General features: G+C 43.3%; 1 protein-coding gene across 1 annotated transcript in view; it reads left to right on the top strand.

The window, feature by feature from the left end:
* LOC143275351 (Na(+)/H(+) exchanger beta-like) overlaps positions 1–17,500 on the top strand; it is a 76,195-nt gene that overhangs the window by 26,970 nt on the left and 31,725 nt on the right. The window contains exons 10-15 of the mRNA XM_076579391.1: positions 1,570–1,752; positions 3,643–3,724; positions 6,704–6,799; positions 12,337–12,458; positions 13,744–13,826; positions 16,877–17,005. Of these exons, the coding sequence (XP_076435506.1) occupies positions 1,570–1,752; positions 3,643–3,724; positions 6,704–6,799; positions 12,337–12,458; positions 13,744–13,826; positions 16,877–17,005 (695 nt within the window). The remainder of the gene's footprint in view (positions 1–1,569; positions 1,753–3,642; positions 3,725–6,703; positions 6,800–12,336; positions 12,459–13,743; positions 13,827–16,876; positions 17,006–17,500) is intronic.

The raw sequence follows: 17,500 nt of genomic DNA, 5'->3' as shown, positions 1-17,500 counted from the left end.
TGTTTTGTGATGGTAACACAAGGTGTTCAATGACAGTGACACATGGTATTTTGTGACAGTGACACATGGTGTTTTGTGATGGTGACATGTGGTGTTTTGTGACAGTGACACACGGTGTTTTGTGACAACGACACATGGTGTTTAATTACTGACACCTGGTGTTTTGTGACAGTGACACATGGTGTTTTGTGACAGTGACACGTGGTGTTTTATGACAGTGACACGCAGTGTTTTGTTAAAGTGGTGTTTTATGAGTGACACCTGGTGGTTAATGACATGTGGTGGTTTATGACAGTGACATGGTTTATGGTGGTGTTTTATGACAGTGGCACCTGGTGTTTTTGTGACAGTGACACCTGGTGTTGTATGACAGTGACACCTGGTGTTTTTGTGACAGTGACACCTGGTGTTTGATGACAGTAACACCTGGTGTTTTTGTGACAGTGACACCTGGTGTTTTATGACAGTGACACCTGGTGTTTTTGTGACAGTGACACCTGGTGTTATATGACAGTGACACCTGGTGTTTTATGACAGTGACACCTGGTGGTTGATGACAGTGACACCTGGTGTTTTATGACATTGACACCTGGTGGTTGATGACAGTGACACCTGGTGTTTTATGACATTGACACCTGGTGGTTGATGACAGTGACACCTGGTGTTTTATGACAGCGAACCTGGTGTTTTTTATGGCAGTGACACATGGTGTTTTATGACAGTGACACATGGTGTTTATGACAGTGATACATGGTGTTTTATGACAGTGACACCTGGTGTTTATTACAGTGACATGTTGTGTTTTATGACCGTGACACCTGGTGTTTTATGACATGTCATTCCCCCCCCTTCTCCATGACTCCTGGTGTTTATGACAGTGAGATGTCATGTTTTTATGACAGCGACACCTGGTGTTTTTGACAGTGACACCTGGTGTTTTATGATGGTGACACCTGGTGTTTATGACAGTGACATGTCATGTTTTGATGACTGTGACACCTGGTGTTTATGACAGTGACTCCTGGTGTTTTATGACGGTGACACCTGGTGTTTATGACAGTGACATGTCATGTTTTATGATGGTGACACCTGGTGTTTCATGACGGTGACACCTGGTGTTTTATTATGGTGACACCTGGTGTTTCATGACGGTGACACCTGGTGTTTTATGACAGCGAACCTGGTGTTTTTTTTTATGGCAGTGACACATGGTGTTTTATGACAGTGACGCATGGTGTTTATGACAGTGATACATGGTTTTTTATGACGGTGACACCTGGTGTTTCATGACTGTGACTCCTGGTGTTTCATGACTGTGACACCTGGTGTTTCATGACTGTGACACCTGGTGTTTCATGACTGTGACTCCTGGTGTTTCATGACTGTGACTCCTGGTGTTTCATGACTGTGACTCCTGGTGTTTCATGACTGTGACACCTGGTGTTTCATGACTGTGACTCCTGGTGTTTCATGACGGTGACACCTGGTGTTTCATGACGGTGACACCTGGTGTTTCATGACGGTGACACCTGGTGTTTCATGACGGTGACACCTGGTGTTTCGTGACAGACGGGGTGACGGTGGTGCTGTACAAGGTGATGCAGACGTTCAACCTGATGGAGTCGCTGGCCGCCGATCAGGTCGTGCTGGGCATCGTGAAGTTCCTTGTGGTCTGTGTCGGGGGTCTGGTGATCGGCGTCCTGTCCGGCATGGTGTCGGCGCTGCTCACCCGACTGACCGTGCACGTGGGGGGTAGGTGGCGCCACTGCTGGGGCTGTGATTGGTGGATTGGATTCACGTTGTGCTGTGTGTGTGTGTGTTTGTTTCAGTAGATGACGGGCGCAATAGCCGAGTGGTTAAAGCGTTGGACTGTCAATCTGAGGGTTCCGGGTTCGAATCACGGTGACGGCGCCTGGTGGGTAAAGGGTGGAGATTTTTACGATCTCCCAGGTCAACCTATGTGCAGACCTGCTAGTGCCTGAACCCCCTTCGTGTGTGTATGCAAGCTGAAGATCAGATACGCACGTTAAAGATCCTGTAATCCATGTCAGCGTTCAGTGGGTTATGGAAACAAGAACATACCCAGCATGCACACCCCCGAAAACGGACTATGGCTGCCTACATGGCAGGGTAAAAACGGTCATACACGTAAAAGCCCACTGGTGTGCATATGAGTGAACGTGGGGGTTGCAGCCCACGAATGCGGAAGAAGAAGAAGAAGAAGAAGAAGTTTCAGTAGACGTCTGCTTTGCTGTGATAGTTGGATTGGATTCACGTTGTGCTGTGTGTGTGTGTGTGTGTGTGTTTGTTTCAGTACACATCTGCTTTGCTGTGAATGGTGGATTGGATTCATGTTGTGCTCTGTGTGTGTGTGTGTGTGTGTTTGTTTCAGTAGACATCTGCTTTGCTGTGAATGGTGGATTGGATTCACGTTGTGCTGTGTGTGTGTGTGTGTGTGTTTGTTTCAGTACACATCTGCTTTGCTGTGAATGGTGGATTGGATTCAGGTTGTGCTGTGTGTGATTTTTTTTTTCTTTAGTGGGGAAGGGGTAACTTCTGTCAGTTTGTGTGATGAGTTTTGCAGGACGTCCGACGTGCGTTGTGTGTGTGTAGTTGGTGCAGTGAACCTGATGTCTGTGTATGTTGCAGTGTGTTGTGTGTGTGTGTAGTTGGTGCAGTGAAGCTGTTGTCTGTGTATGTTGCAGTGTGTTGTGTGTGTGTGTAGTTGGTGCAGTGAACATGTTATCTGTGTATGTTGCAGTGTGTTGTGTGTGTGTAGTTGGTGCAGTGAAGCTGTTGTCTGTGTATGTTGCAGTGTGTTGTGTGTGTGTGTAGTTGGTGCAGTGAAGCTGTTGTCTGTGTATGTTGCAGTGTGTTGTGTGTGTGTGTAGTTGGTGCAGTGAACATGTTGTCTGTGTATGTTGCAGTGTGTTGTGTGTGTGTAGTTGGTGCAGTGAAGCTGTTGTCTGTGTATGTTGCAGTGTGTTGTGTGTGTGTGTAGTTGGTGCAGTGAAGCTGTTGTCTGTGTATGTTGCAGTGTGTTGTGTGTGTGTAGTTGGTGCAGTGAAGCTGTTGTCTGTGTATGTTGCAGTGTGTTGTGTGTGTGTAGTTGGTGCAGTGAAGCTGTTGTCTGTGTATGTTGCAGTGTGTTGTGTGTGTGTAGTTGGTGCAGTGAAGCTGTTGTCTGTTCATGTTGCAGTGTTTTTTTTTGTGTTTTTTTGTATTTCTTTTTATCACAACAGATTTCTCTGTGTGAAATTCGGGCTGCTCTCCCCAGGGAGAGCACGTCGCTACACTACAGCGCCACCAATTTTTTTATTTTTATTTTTTGTATTTTTTCCTGCGTACAGTTTTATTTGTTTTTCCTATCGATGTGGATTTTTCTACAGAATTTTGCCAGGAACAACCCTTTTGTTGCCGTGGGTTCTTTTACGTGCGCTAAGTGCATGCTGCACACGGGACCTCGGTTTATCGTCTCATCCGAATAACTAGCGTCCAGACCACCACTCAAGGTCTAGTGGAGGGGGAGAAAATATCGGCGGCTGAACCGTGATTCGAACCAGCGCGCTCAGATTCTCTCGCTTCCTAGGCGGACGCGTTACCTCTAGGCCATCACTCCACTGTTGTCTGTGTGTGTTGCAGTGGCCCAGCCTCTGGTCATCTACACCATGGCATACCTGGGGTTCCTGCTGTCCGAACTGTTTGAAGTGTCCGGTATTATCAGGTAATAATGATGATATCTACACCATGGTATACCTGGGTTTTCTGCTGTCCGAACGTTAGGTATTATCAGGTAATAATGGTGATATCTACACTATGGCTTACCTGGTTGTCCGAACTGTTTGAAGTGTCTGGTATTATCAGGTAATAATGATAATATCTACACCATGGTATACCTGGGTTTTCTGCTGTCCGAACGTTAGGTATTATCAGGTAATAATGATAATATCTACACCATGGTATACCTGGGTTTTCTGCTGTCTGAACGTTAGGTATTATCAGGTAATAATGGTGATATCTACACTATGGCTTACCTGGTTGTCCGAACTGTTTGAAGTGTCCGATATTATCAGGCAATAATGGTGATATGTACACCATGGTATACCTGGGTTTTCTGCTCTCCGAACTGTTTGAAGTGTCCGGTATTATCAGGTAATAATGATGATATCTACACTATGGTATACCTGGGTTTTCTGCTGTCCGAACGTCAGGTATTATTAGGTAATAATGGTAAATATCTACACTATGGCTTACCTGGTTGTCCGAACTGTTTGAAGTGTCCGGCATTATCAGGTAATAATGATGATATCTACACCATGGCATATCTGGGGTTCCTGCCGTCCGAACTGTTTGAGGTGTCCAGTATTATCAGGTAATAATGGTGATATCTACCCTATGGCATATCTGGGGTTCCTGCTGTCTGAACTGTTTGAAGTGTCCGGTATTATCAGGTAATAATGGTGATATCTACACCAGGGTATACCTGGGTTTTCTGCTCTCCGAACTGTTTGAAGTGTTCGGCATTAGCAGGTAATAATGATGATATCCACACCATGGCATACCTGGGGTTCCTGCTGTCTGAACTGTTTGAAGTGTCCGGCATTATCAGGTAATAATGATGATATCTACACCATGGCATACCTGGGGTTCCTGCTCTCCGAACTGTTTGAAGTGTCCGGCATTATCAGGTAATGTCTGCGTAGCCATGTGTCGTAGAGTGCGTGCACAGCCGGTTTTGACTAGATCACGCCCCTTAGAGAGGCCACTGTGGCGCCGTCTTCGGTGATCTCCTGTTCTGGTAACGGTTTACAGTTGGCCGGGTTTTCTCTTTGGTGTTTTCCTTCTCTTGGAAGGACTACCTGCTGAGGCTGACGGACTCCATCTGCCCGGATTTTTCCTCGGGGTTGACTCCCGAAGCCTTTCCTATGAGTGGGTATGGCCGCAAGGCAGTGGAGGTTTGAAATCAGAGTTTTCCTTCTCTTAGATGAGCTGTCTTCCCAGACTGAGCCCCATCTACCCAAAGCACTGGTTTTCAGGCGCCAGGTGACCCGCCTTCGCCCCCTTCTCCTATCAGTAGTAGCAGTTCCGCCGGGCTTATATCTAAGCCACACGAGCAGGCTAGGAGCTGGACTTAGTTGTCAGAGGCTGTTGGAGACGCGCGCCGTGAGGGGCATTTTATAGACAATGGGAGCTTGTCCCCATTGCCACCCCTCGGCTATGACAACCTTGGGACCATTATCAGGTAATAATGATGATATCTACACCATGGTATACCTGGGTTTTCTGCTGTCCGAATGTTAGGTACTCGTATTATCAGGTAATAATGGTGATATCTACACTATGGCTTACCTGGTTGTCCGAGCTGTTTGAAGTGTCAGGTATTATCAGGTAATGATAATGATGATATCGACACCATGGTATACCTGGGTTTTCTGCTGTCCGAACATTAGGTATTAGGTAATAATGGTGATATCTACACTATGGCTTACCTGGTTGTCCGAACTGTTTGAAGTGTCCGGTATTATCAGGTAATAATGGTGATATCTACACCATGGTATACCTGGGTTTTCTGCTGTCCGAGCGTTAGGTATTATCAGGTAATAATGGTGATATCTACACTATGGCTTACCTGGTTGTCCGAACTGTTTGAAGTGTCCGGCATTATCAGGTAATAATGATGATATCTACACCATGGTATACCTGGGTTTTCTGCTGTCCGAATGTTAGGTATTATCAGGTAATAATGGTAAATATCTACACTATGGCTTACCTGGTTGTCCGAACTGTTTGAAGTGTTAGGTATTATCAGGTAATGATAATGATGGTAATGATGATATCTACACTATGGTATACCTGGGTGTTTTCTGCTGTCCGAACGTTTTGAAGTGTCAGGTACTATCAGGTAATAATGATGAGAATGATAATATCTAAACTGTGACATTCCTGGGTGATTATGATGATAATGATAATAATGATGATGATGATGATATAATTATCTAGGTACATAAATATAAATGCATGCACTCAAAGCAAGACCAAGTGCGTTAAGTTATGCTGCTGATTTGGCATCTGCCTAACAGATAGGGTGTAGCATGTATGAGTTTGCCCAAACATAGATGCGCCTCCTTGAGAGTCTGAAACTGAAAGTGAAAGTGAAAGTGATGGTGTGAGTGTTGATGTGTGTGTGTTGATGTGTGTGTTGATGTGTGTGTGTTGATGTGTGTGTGTGTGTTGATGTTTGTGTTGATGTGTGTGTGTGTTGATGTGTGTGTGTTGATGTGTGTGTTGGTGTGTGTGTTGATGTGTGTGTGTTGATGTGTGTGTGTTGATGTGTGTGTTGATGTGTGTTGATGTGTGTGTGTTGATGTGTGTGTTGATGTGTGTGTGTTGATGTGTGTGTGTGTGTTGATGTTTGTGTTGATGTGTGTGTGTGTTGATTTGTGTGTGTTGATGTGTGTGTTGGTGTGTGTGCTGATCTATGTAAGTTGATGTGTGTGTGTTGATGTGTGTGTTGATGTGTGTGTGTTGATGTGTGTGTTGATGTGTGTGTGTGTTGGTGTGTGTGTTGATGTGATGTGTGTGTTGATGTGTGTTTTGGTGTGTGTGTGTTGATGAATGTGTGTTGATATGTGTTTGTGTTGATGTGTTGTGTTTGTTGATGTGTGTGTTGATGTGTGTGTTGATGTGATGTGTTGGTGTGCAGTATCATAGGATGCGGACTGGTGCAGCGTCACTACGCCTTCAGCAACATTTCACACAAGTCTCGCACCACCGTCAAGTACTTCACCAAAATGCTGGCGTGAGTTAACAGGGCATGAGTGTATTGTGTGAGTTCTGGTTTTGTTGTGTGTGTGTGTGTGTGTGTATTATGTGAGTTCTGGTTTTGTTGTGTGTGTGGGTGTATTATGTGAGTTCTGGTTTTGTTGTGTGTGTGTGTGTATTATGTGAGTTCTGGTTTTGTTGTGCGTGTGTGTGTGTATTATGTGAGTTCTGGTTTTGTTGTGTGTGTGTGTATTATGTGAGTTCTGGTTTTGTTGTGTGTGTGTGTATTATGTGAGTTCTGGTTTTGTTGTGTGTGTGTGGGTGTATTATGTGAGTTCTGGTTTTGTTGTGTGTGTGGGTGTATTATGTGAGTTCTGGTTTTGTTGTGTGTGTGTGTATTATGTGAGTTCTGGTTTTGTTGTGTGTGTGTGTATTATGTGAGTTCTGGTTTTGTTGTGTGTGTGTGTATTATGTGAGTTCTGGTTTTGTTGTGTGTGTGTGTGTATTATGTGAGTTCTGGTTTTGTTGTGTGTGTGTGTATTATGTGAGTTCTGGTTCAGTGAGATCATCATGTGTAGTGGTGCACTGTTATTTCAGGTCAGTGGTGCACTGTTATTTCAGGTCAGTGGTGCAGTGTTATTTCAGGTCAGTGGTGTTATTTCAGGTCAGTGGTCACTGTTATTTCAGGTCAGTGGTGCACTGTTATTTCAGGTCAGTGGTGTTATTTCAGGTCAGTGGTGTTATTTCAGGTCAGTGGTGTTATTTCAGGTCAGTGGTGCACTGTTATTTCAGGTCAGTGGTGCACTGTTATTTGAGGTCAGTGGTGCACTGTTATTTCAGGTCAGTGGTCACTGTTATTTCAGGTCAGTGGTCACTGTTATTTCAGGTCAGTGGTGCACTGTTATTTCAGGTCAGTGGTGCACTGTTATTTCAGGTCAGTGGTCAGTGTTATTTCAGGTCAGTGGTGCAGTGTTATTTCAGGTCAGTGGTGCACTGTTATTTCAGGTCAGTGGTCAGTGTTATTTCAGGTCAGTGGTGCACTGTTATTTCAGGTCAGTGGTCAGTGTTATTTCAGGTCAGTGGTGCACTGTTATTTCAGGTCAGTGGTGTTATTTCAGGTCAGTGGTGTTATTTCAGGTCAGTGGTCACTGTTATTTCAGGTCAGTGGTGCACTGTTATTTCAGGTCAGTGGTCACTGTTATTTCAGGTCAGTGGTGCACTGTTATTTGAGGTCAGTGGTGCAGTGTTATTTCAGGTCAGTGGTCACTGTTATTTCAGGTCAGTGGTGCACTGTTATTTCAGGTCAGTGGTGCACTGTTATTTCAGGTCGGTGGTGCACTGTTATTTCAGGTCAGTGGTGCACTGTTATTTGAGGTCAGTGGTGCAGTGTTATTTCAGGTCAGTGGTCACTGTTATTTCAGGTCAGTGGTGCACTGTTATTTGAGGTCAGTGGTGCAGTGTTATTTCAGGTCGGTGGTGCACTGTTATTTCAGGTCAGTGGTGCACTGTTATTTGAGGTCAGTGGTGCACTGTTATTTCAGGTGAGTGGTGCACTGTTATTTCAGGTCAGTGGTGCACTGTTATTTCAGGTCAGTGGTGTTATTTCAGGTCAGTGGTGCACTGTTATTTCAGTTATTTCAGGTCAGTGGTGCACTGTTATTTCAGGTCAGTGGTGCACTGTTATTTCAGGTCAGTGGTGCACTGTTATTTCAGGTCAGTGGTGCACTGTTATTTCAGGTCGGCCAGTGAGATCGTCATCTGTAGTGGTGCACTGTTATTTCAGGTCAGTGGTCACTGTTATTTCAGGTCAGTGGTGCACTGTTATTTCAGGTCAGTGGTGCACTGTTATTTCAGGTCAGTGGTGCACTGTTATTTCAGGTCGGTGGTCACTGTTATTTCAGTTATTTCAGGTCAGTGGTGCACTGTTATTTCAGGTCAGTGGTGCACTGTTATTTCAGGTCGGTGGTCACTGTTATTTCAGTTATTTCAGGTCAGTGGTGCACTGTTATTTCAGGTGAGTGGTGCACTGTTATTTCAGGTCAGCCAGTGATATCATCAACTGTAGTGGTGCACTGTTATTTCAGGTCAGTGGTCAGTGTTATTTCAGGTCAGTGGTGTTATTTCAGGTCAGTGGTGCAGTGTTATTTCAGGTCAGTGATCACTGTTATTTCAGGTCAGTGGTGTTATTTCAGGTCAGTGGTGCACTGTTATTTCAGGTCAGTGGTGCAGTGTTATTTCAGGTCAGTGGTGCAGTGTTATTTCAGGTCAGTGGTCAGTGTTATTTCAGGTCAGTGGTGTTATTTCAGGTCAGTGGTGCACTGTTATTTCAGGTCAGTGGTGCACTGTTATTTCAGGTCAGTGGTGCACTGTTATTTCAGGTCAGTGGTGCACTGTTATTTCAGGTCAGTGGTCACTGTTATTTCAGGTCAGTGGTGTTATTTCAGGTCAGTGGTCACTGTTATTTCAGGTCAGTGGTGTTATTTCAGGTCAGTGGTGCACTGTTATTTCAGGTCAGTGGTCACTGTTATTTCAGGTCAGTGGTGTTATTTCAGGTGAGTGGTGCACTGTTATTTCAGGTCAGTGGTGTTATTTCAGGTCAGTGGTGTTATTTCAGGTCAGTGGTGCACTGTTATTTCAGGTCAGTGGTGCACTGTTATTTCAGGTCAGTGGTGCACTGTTATTTCAGGTCAGTGGTGCACTGTTATTTCAGGTCAGTGGTGCAGTGTTATTTCAGGTCAGTGGTGCACTGTTATTTCAGGTCAGTGGTGCACTGTTATTTCAGGTCAGTGGTGCACTGTTATTTCAGGTCAGTGGTGCACTGTTATTTCAGGTCAGTGGTCACTGTTATTTCAGGTCAGTGGTGCAGTGTTATTTCAGGTCAGTGGTGCAGTGTTATTTCAGGTCAGTGGTGCACTGTTATTTCAGGTCAGTGGTGCACTGTTATTTCAGGTCAGTGGTGCACTGTTATTTCAGGTCAGTGGTGCACTGTTATTTCAGGTCAGTGGTGCAGTGTTATTTCAGGTCAGTGGTGCACTGTTATTTCAGGTCAGTGGTGCACTGTTATTTCAGGTCAGTGGTGCACTGTTATTTCAGGTCAGTGGTGCACTGTTATTTCAGGTCAGTGGTGCACTGTTATTTCAGGTCAGTGGTGCACTGTTATTTCAGGTCAGTGGTGCACTGTTATTTCAGGTCAGTGGTCACTGTTATTTCAGGTCAGTGGTGCACTGTTATTTCAGGTCAGTGGTGCAGTGTTATTTCAGGTCAGTGGTGCACTGTTATTTCAGGTCAGTGGTGCACTGTTATTTCAGGTCAGTGGTCACTGTTATTTCAGGTCAGTGGTCACTGTTATTTCAGGTCAGTGGTGCACTGTTATTTCAGGTCAGTGGTGCACTGTTATTTCAGGTCAGTGGTCACTGTTATTTCAGGTCAGTGGTGTTATTTCAGGTCAGTGGTGCACTGTTATTTGAGGTCAGTGGTGCACTGTTATTTCAGGTCAGTGGTGCACTGTTATTTGAGGTCAGTGGTGCACTGTTATTTCAGGTCAGTGGTGCACTGTTATTTCAGGTCAGTGGTGCACTGTTATTTCAGGTCAGTGGTCACTGTTATTTCAGGTCAGTGGTGTTATTTCAGGTCAGTGGTGCACTGTTATTTCATGTCAGTGGTCACTGTTATTTCAGGTCAGTGGTCACTGTTATTTCAGGTCAGTGGTGCACTGTTATTTCAGGTCAGTGGTGCACTGTTATTTCAGGTCGGTGGTGCACTGTTATTTCAGGTCAGTGGTCACTGTTATTTCAGGTCAGTGGTCACTGTTATTTCAGGTCAGTGGTGCACTGTTATTTCAGGTCAGTGGTGCACTGTTATTTCAGGTCAGTGGTCACTGTTATTTCAGGTCAGTGGTGCACAGTTATTTCAGGTCAGTGGTGTTATTTCAGGTCAGTGGTGCACTGTTATTTGAGGTCAGTGGTGCACTGTTATTTCAGGTCAGTGGTGCACTGTTATTTCAGGTCAGTGGTGCACTGTTATTTCAGGTCAGTGGTCACTGTTATTTCAGGTCAGTGGTGTTATTTCAGGTCAGTGGTGCACTGTTATTTCAGGTCAGTGGTGCACTGTTATTTCAGGTCAGTGGTCACTGTTATTTCAGGTCAGTGGTGTTATTTCAGGTCAGTGGTGCACTGTTATTTCAGGTCAGTGGTCACTGTTATTTCAGGTCAGTGGTGTTATTTCAGGTCAGTGGTCACTGTTATTTCAGGTCAGTGGTGCACTGTTATTTCAGGTCAGTGGTGCACTGTTATTTCAGGTCAGTGGTGCACTGTTATTTCATGTCAGTGGTCACTGTTATTTCAGGTCAGTGGTGTTATTTCAGGTCAGTGGTGCACTGTTATTTCAGGTCAGTGGTGCACTGTTATTTCAGGTCAGTGGTGCACTGTTATTTCAGGTCAGTGGTGTTATTTCAGGTCAGTGGTGCACTGTTATTTCAGGTCAGTGGTGCACTGTTATTTCAGGTCAGTGGTGCACTGTTATTTCAGGTCAGTGGTGTTATTTCAGGTCAGTGGTCACTGTTATTTCAGGTCAGTGGTGCACTGTTATTTCAGGTCAGTGGTGCACTGTTATTTCAGGTCAGTGGTGCACTGTTATTTCAGGTCAGTGGTCACTGTTATTTCAGGTCAGTGGTCACTGTTATTTCAGGTCAGTGGTCACTGTTATTTCAGGTCAGTGGTCACTGTTATTTCAGGTCAGTGGTGCACTGTTATTTCAGGTCAGTGGTCACTGTTATTTCAGGTCAGTGGTGCACTGTTATTTCAGGTCAGTGGTCACTGTTATTTCAGGTCAGTGATCACTGTTATTTCAGGTCAGTGGTGCACTGTTATTTCAGGTCAGTGGTCACTGTTATTTCAGGTCAGTGGTGCAGTGTTATTTCAGGTCAGTGATCACTGTTATTTCAGGTCAGTGGTGCACTGTTATTTCAGGTCAGTGGTCACTGTTATTTCAGGTCAGTGGTCACTGTTATTTCAGGTCAGTGATCACTGTTATTTCAGGTCAGTGGTGCACTGTTATTTCAGGTCAGTGGTCACTGTTATTTCAGGTCAGTGGTGCAGTGTTATTTGAGGTCAGTGGTGCAGTGTTATTTGAGGTCAGTGGTGCACTGTTATTTCAGGTCAGTGGTGCAGTGTTATTTCAGGTCAGTGGTCACTGTTATTTCAGGTCAGTGGTGCACTGTTATTTCAGGTCAGTGGTCACTGTTATTTCAGGTCAGTGGTGCACTGTTATTTCAGGTCAGTGGTCACTGTTATTTCAGGTCAGTGGTCACTGTTATTTCAGGTCAGTGGTGCACTGTTATTTGAGGTCAGTGGTGCACTGTTATTTCAGGTCAGTGGTCAGTGTTATTTCAGGTCAGTGGTCACTGTTATTTCAGTTATTTCAGGTCAGTGGTGCACTGTTATTTCAGGTCAGTGGTGCAGTGTTATTTCAGGTCAGTGGTGCACTGTTATTTCAGGTCAGTGGTGCACTGTTATTTCAGGTCAGTGGTGCACTGTTATTTCAGGTCGGCCAGTGAGATCGTGCACTGTATTTCAGGTCGGCCAGCGAGATCGTCATCTTCCTGTTCCTGGGGCTGGAGCTGGTCAGTGAAGAGCACCAGTGGGAGACCGGCTTTGTTCTGTGGACCGTCCTGCTGTGCACTGTCTTCAGATTCCTCAGTCAGTCACACACCCACCCTCCCCTCTCCGCCCCCCGTATCCCTTTTGTCTTTTCGTGTGTGTGTGTATTGTGTGTGTGCGTGTGAGTGTGTGTGTGTGTTCTTTGTTGAATTTAGTTTTTTTTATATTTAGATATTTGATGGAGTGTAGCTTGTAGGTATGGTCAACCAAATAATTAATTCCTTGTTCATTTCAGTTTGAAAAAAAAAAAAAAAATCCAGTTCCTTTTTCATTTTAGTTTTTTTATTTATTATAATTTATTGTTCATTTTCAGCCAAAAACGTTTGGCAATGGTGTGGCATGGTGGTATGTTATTAAATCATTGTTTATTTTAGTTTAAAAAAAAAAAAATCCAATTCCTTGCTCATTTTATTATTATTTTTATTGTTCATTTTCAACTAAAAACATTTGGCAATGGTGTGGCATGGTGGTATGTTATTAAGTCATTGTTCATTTTAAATAAATAATTTTGTTTTTCTTCAATAAAAGAAATGGTGCTTAGAGCCTCGCTGACCACTAAGGCCATCTCAAGGCTATCGCCACGTTAATGAATTGCTTAAACCATTTGTCCAACACCCTGGATATATACCTTGCATTAAACTAACGACAAACATTTTTTGTAAATAATACGGATAGTTACTGGAAGACTTGTTTGGATCATTTCATTTGTAATGCCGCCCAGTCCTTGGTATTATTTTTGCTTAACTAAACCCTAAGGAAAAAGAGTGCACTCAGTTTTCATTTGTAGCATTTTCAAACCAAATTATGCTGCAGATTTAGTTTGTCTGGTGTGGAGATGGCTAACAAAGGCTCAATAGTAAAACACCTTTCATCAGGTAACAAAGGTACAATAGTAAAACACCTTTCATCAGGTAACAAAGGTACAATAGTAAAACACCTTTCATCAGGTAACAAAGGTACAATAGTAAAACACCTTTTGTTAGGTAAAAAAGCACAATAGTGAAAACATCTTTCATCAGGTAACAAAAGCACAATAGTAACAACACCTTTCATCAGGTAACAAAGACACAATAGTAACAACATCTTTCATCAGGTAACAAAGACACAATAGTAACAACATCTTTCATCAGGTAACAAAGACACAGTAGTAACAACATCTTTCAGATCAGGTAAGAAATATCTTTCAGCTGAATCTGTTTACCTGCTTCAGGAAAAAAAACAAAAAAAAAAACAACTGAAACACTGCTTTAGAGAATTGTTTTGATGTGTTGGTTTTTTTTTTTTAATTTGATTGATTATGCTTGTTTTGCTTTTTGTCTTGCAGTAACATTTGGCATGGCTTGCCTGATAAATCGGTTTGACACCATGCGTGTTCGTCTGATTGGCTTCGATGAAATGTTCATGATAGTGAGTGAGGCTGTTGGTTTATCTTTACTGGTGCTTGATAGTGAGTGAGACTGTTGGTTTATCTTTACTGGTGCTTGATAGTGAGTGAGACTGTTGGTTTATCTGTACTGGTGCTTGATAGTGAGTGAGACTGTTGGTTTATCTTTACTGGTGCTTGATAGCGAGTGAGACTGTTGGTTCGTCTTTACTGGTGCTTGATAGTGAGTGAGACTGTTCGTTTATCTTTACTGGTGCTTGATAGTGAGTGAGACTGTTGGTTTATCTTTACTGGTGCTTGATAGTGAGTGAGACTGTTGGTTTATCTTTACTGGTGCTTGATAGTGAGTGAGACTGTTGGTTTATCTTTACTGGTGCTTGATAGTGAGTGAGACTGTTGGTTTATCTTTACTGGTGTTTGATAGTGAGTGAGACTGTTGGTTTATCTTTACTGGTGCTTGATAGCGAGTGAGACTGTTGGTTTGTCTTTACTGGTGCTTGATAGTGAGTGAGACTGTTGGTTTATCTTTACTGGTGCTTGATAGTGAGTGAGACTGTTGGTTTATCTTTACTGGTGCTTGATAGTGAGTGAGACTGTTGGTTTATCTGTACTGCTGTCTGTTGTCAGACAGGATTGAAGGAAAGGAATATGTGTGATGTCTGTTGTCAGACAGGATTGAAGGAAAGAAATAGCTGGTAATGTGTGATGTCTGTTGTCAGACAGGATTGAAGGAAAGAAATATGTGTGATGTCTGTTGTCAGACAGGATTGAAGGAAAGAAATAGCTGGTAATGTGTGATGTCTGTTGTCAGACAGGATTGAAGGAAAGAAATAGCTGGTAATGTGTGATGTCTGTTGTCAGACAGGATTGAAGGAAAGAAATATGTGTGATGTCTGTTGTCAGACAGGATTGAAGGAAAGAAATATGTGTGATGTCTGTTGTCAGACAGGATTGAAGGAAAGAAATAGCTGGTAATGTGTGATGTCTGTTGTCAGACAGGATTGAAGGAAAGAAATATGTGTGATGTCTGTTGTCAGACAGGATTGAAGGAAAGAAATAGCTGGTAATGTGTGATGTCTGTTGTCAGACAGGATTGAAGGAAAGAAATATGTGTGATGTCTGTTGTCAGACAGGATTGAAGGAAAGGAATATGTGTGATGTCTGTTGTCAGACTGGATTGAAGGAAGAAATAGCTGGTAATGTGTGATGTCTGTTGTCAGACAGGATTGAAGGAAGAAATAGCTGGTAATGTGTGATGTCTGTTGTCAGACAGGATTGAAGGAAAGAAATAGCTGGTAATGTGTGATGTCTGTTGTCAGACAGGATTGAAGGAAAGGAATATGTGTGATGTCTGTTGTCAGACAGGATTGAAGGAAAGGAATATGTGTGATGTCTGTTGTCAGACTGGATTGAAGGAAGAAATAGCTGGTAATGTGTGATATCTGTTGTCAGACAGGATTGAAGGAAGAAATAGCTGGTAATGTGTGATATCTGTTGTCAGACAGGATTGAAGGAAGAAATAGCTGGTAATGTGTGATGTCTGTTGTCAGACAGGATTGAAGGAAAGAAATAGCTGGTAATGTGTGATGTCTGTTGTCAGACAGGATTGAAGGAAAGGAATATGTGTGATGTCTGTTGTCAGACAGGATTGAAGGAAAGGAATATGTGTGATGTCTGTTGTCAGACAGGATTGAAGGAAAGGAATAGCTGGTAATGTGTGATATCTGTTGTCAGACAGGATGGAAGGAAAGAAATAGCTGGTAATGTGTGATGTCTGTTGTCAGACAGGATTGAAGGAAAGAAATAGCTGGTAATGTGTGATATCTGTTGTCAGACAGGATTGAAGGAAGAAATAGCTGGTAATGTGTGATATCTGTTGTCAGACTGGATTGAAGGAAAGAAATATGTGTGATGTCTGTTGTCAGACAGGATTGAAGGAAAGAAATAGCTGGTAATGTGTGATATCTGTTGTCAGACAGGATTGAAGGAAAGGAATATGTGTGATGTCTGTTGTCAGACAGGATTGAAGGAAAGAAATAGCTGGTAATGTGTGATGTCTATTGTCAGACTGGATTGAAGGAAAGAAATATGTGTGATGTCTGTTGTCAGACAGGATTGAAGGAAAGAAATAGCTGGTAATGTGTGATATCTGTTGTCAGACAGGATGGAAGGAAAGAAATAGCTGGTAATGTGTGATATCTGTTGTCAGACAGGATTGAAGGAAAGGAATAGCTGGTAATGTGTGATGTCTGTTGTCAGACAGGATTGAAGGAAAGAAATAGCTGGTAATGTGTGATGTCTGTTGTCAGACAGGATTGAAGGAAGAAATAGCTGGTAATGTGTGATGTCTGTTGTCAGACAGGATTGAAGGAAAGGAATATGTGTGATGTCTGTTGTCAGACAGGATTGAAGGAAAGAAATAGCTGGTAATGTGTGATGTCTGTTGTCAGACAGGATTGAAGGAAGAAATAGCTGGTAATGTGTGATGTCTGTTGTCAGACAGGATTGAAGGAAAGAAATAGCTGGTAATGTGTGATGTCTGTTGTCAGACTGGATTAGGTTCCTTTGACATAGGCGGCACACGTGCACACACACACACACACACACACACACACACAGCTACACATGCACGAATTGGTCTTTTTAACAATTAATTCACTTGACCTATTGACATTGTTTTGGTTTCTTTTTGAGTCGTTTCAAGAACTGACGTATGTTCACTCCTAAACTGGTCCATGTGGGTAACCTGGTCTGATTTGTTTTGACTGTTGTGTTGTTTTGAGGTGTGTTACAGATGATGGTTTGATTTATTCTGACTGTCGTGTAGTTTTGAAGTGTGTTATTGACAATCATTAGATATATTCTGTTGTGTAGTTTTGAAGAATGTTGTGGGTGTGTTATAGACAATCATTAGATATATTCTGTTGTGTAGTTTTGAAGAATGTTGTGGCAAATCATTTGATATATTATGTACTATAGTTTTGAAGCCAGCTATAGATGTTAATTTGATGTATAATCTGCTGCATTGTTTTTGAAGCATGCTATTGATGATGGTGGCTGGAATTTTGTGCAGGCGTTCGGAGGACTGCGAGGGGCAGTGGCCTTCTCTCTGGCGGCCTTGCTGCACGAAGAGGAGCTGCCCATGAAACGGATGTTTGTCACGACCACCCTGACTGTCGTCATGTTCACCGTGTTCTTCCAGGTGAGCCACCCTGACTGTCGTTATGTTCACCGTGTTGTTCCAGGTGAGCCACCCTGACTGTCGTCATGTTCACCGTGTTCTTCCAGGTGAGCCACCCTGACTGTCGTTATGTTCACCGTGTTGTTCCAGGTGAACCACTCTGACTGTCGTTATGTTCACCGTGTTGTTCCAGGTGAACCACCCTGACCGTCGTTATGTTCACTATGTTCTTCCAGGTGAACCACCCTGACTGTCGTTATGTTCACCGTGTTCTTCTTCCAGGTGAACCACTCTGACTGTCGTTATGTTCACCGTGTTCTTCTTCCAGGTGAACCACCCTCACTGTCGTTATGTTCACCGTGTTGTTCCAGGTGAACCACCCTGACTGTCGTTATGTTCACCGTGTTCTTCTTCCAGGTGAACCACCCTGACTGTCGTTATGTTCACCGTGTTCTTCCAGGTGAACCACCCTGTCGTTATGTTCACCGTGTTCTTCCAGGTGAACCAACCTGACTG

The sequence above is a fragment of the Babylonia areolata genome, chromosome 30 (genome assembly GCF_041734735.1).
Source record: "Babylonia areolata isolate BAREFJ2019XMU chromosome 30, ASM4173473v1, whole genome shotgun sequence".
Taxonomy (NCBI): Eukaryota; Metazoa; Mollusca; class Gastropoda; order Neogastropoda; family Buccinidae; genus Babylonia; species Babylonia areolata.
The sequence above is the reverse complement of the archived record's forward strand: the minus strand, read 5'-3'. Positions and strand labels throughout refer to the sequence as shown.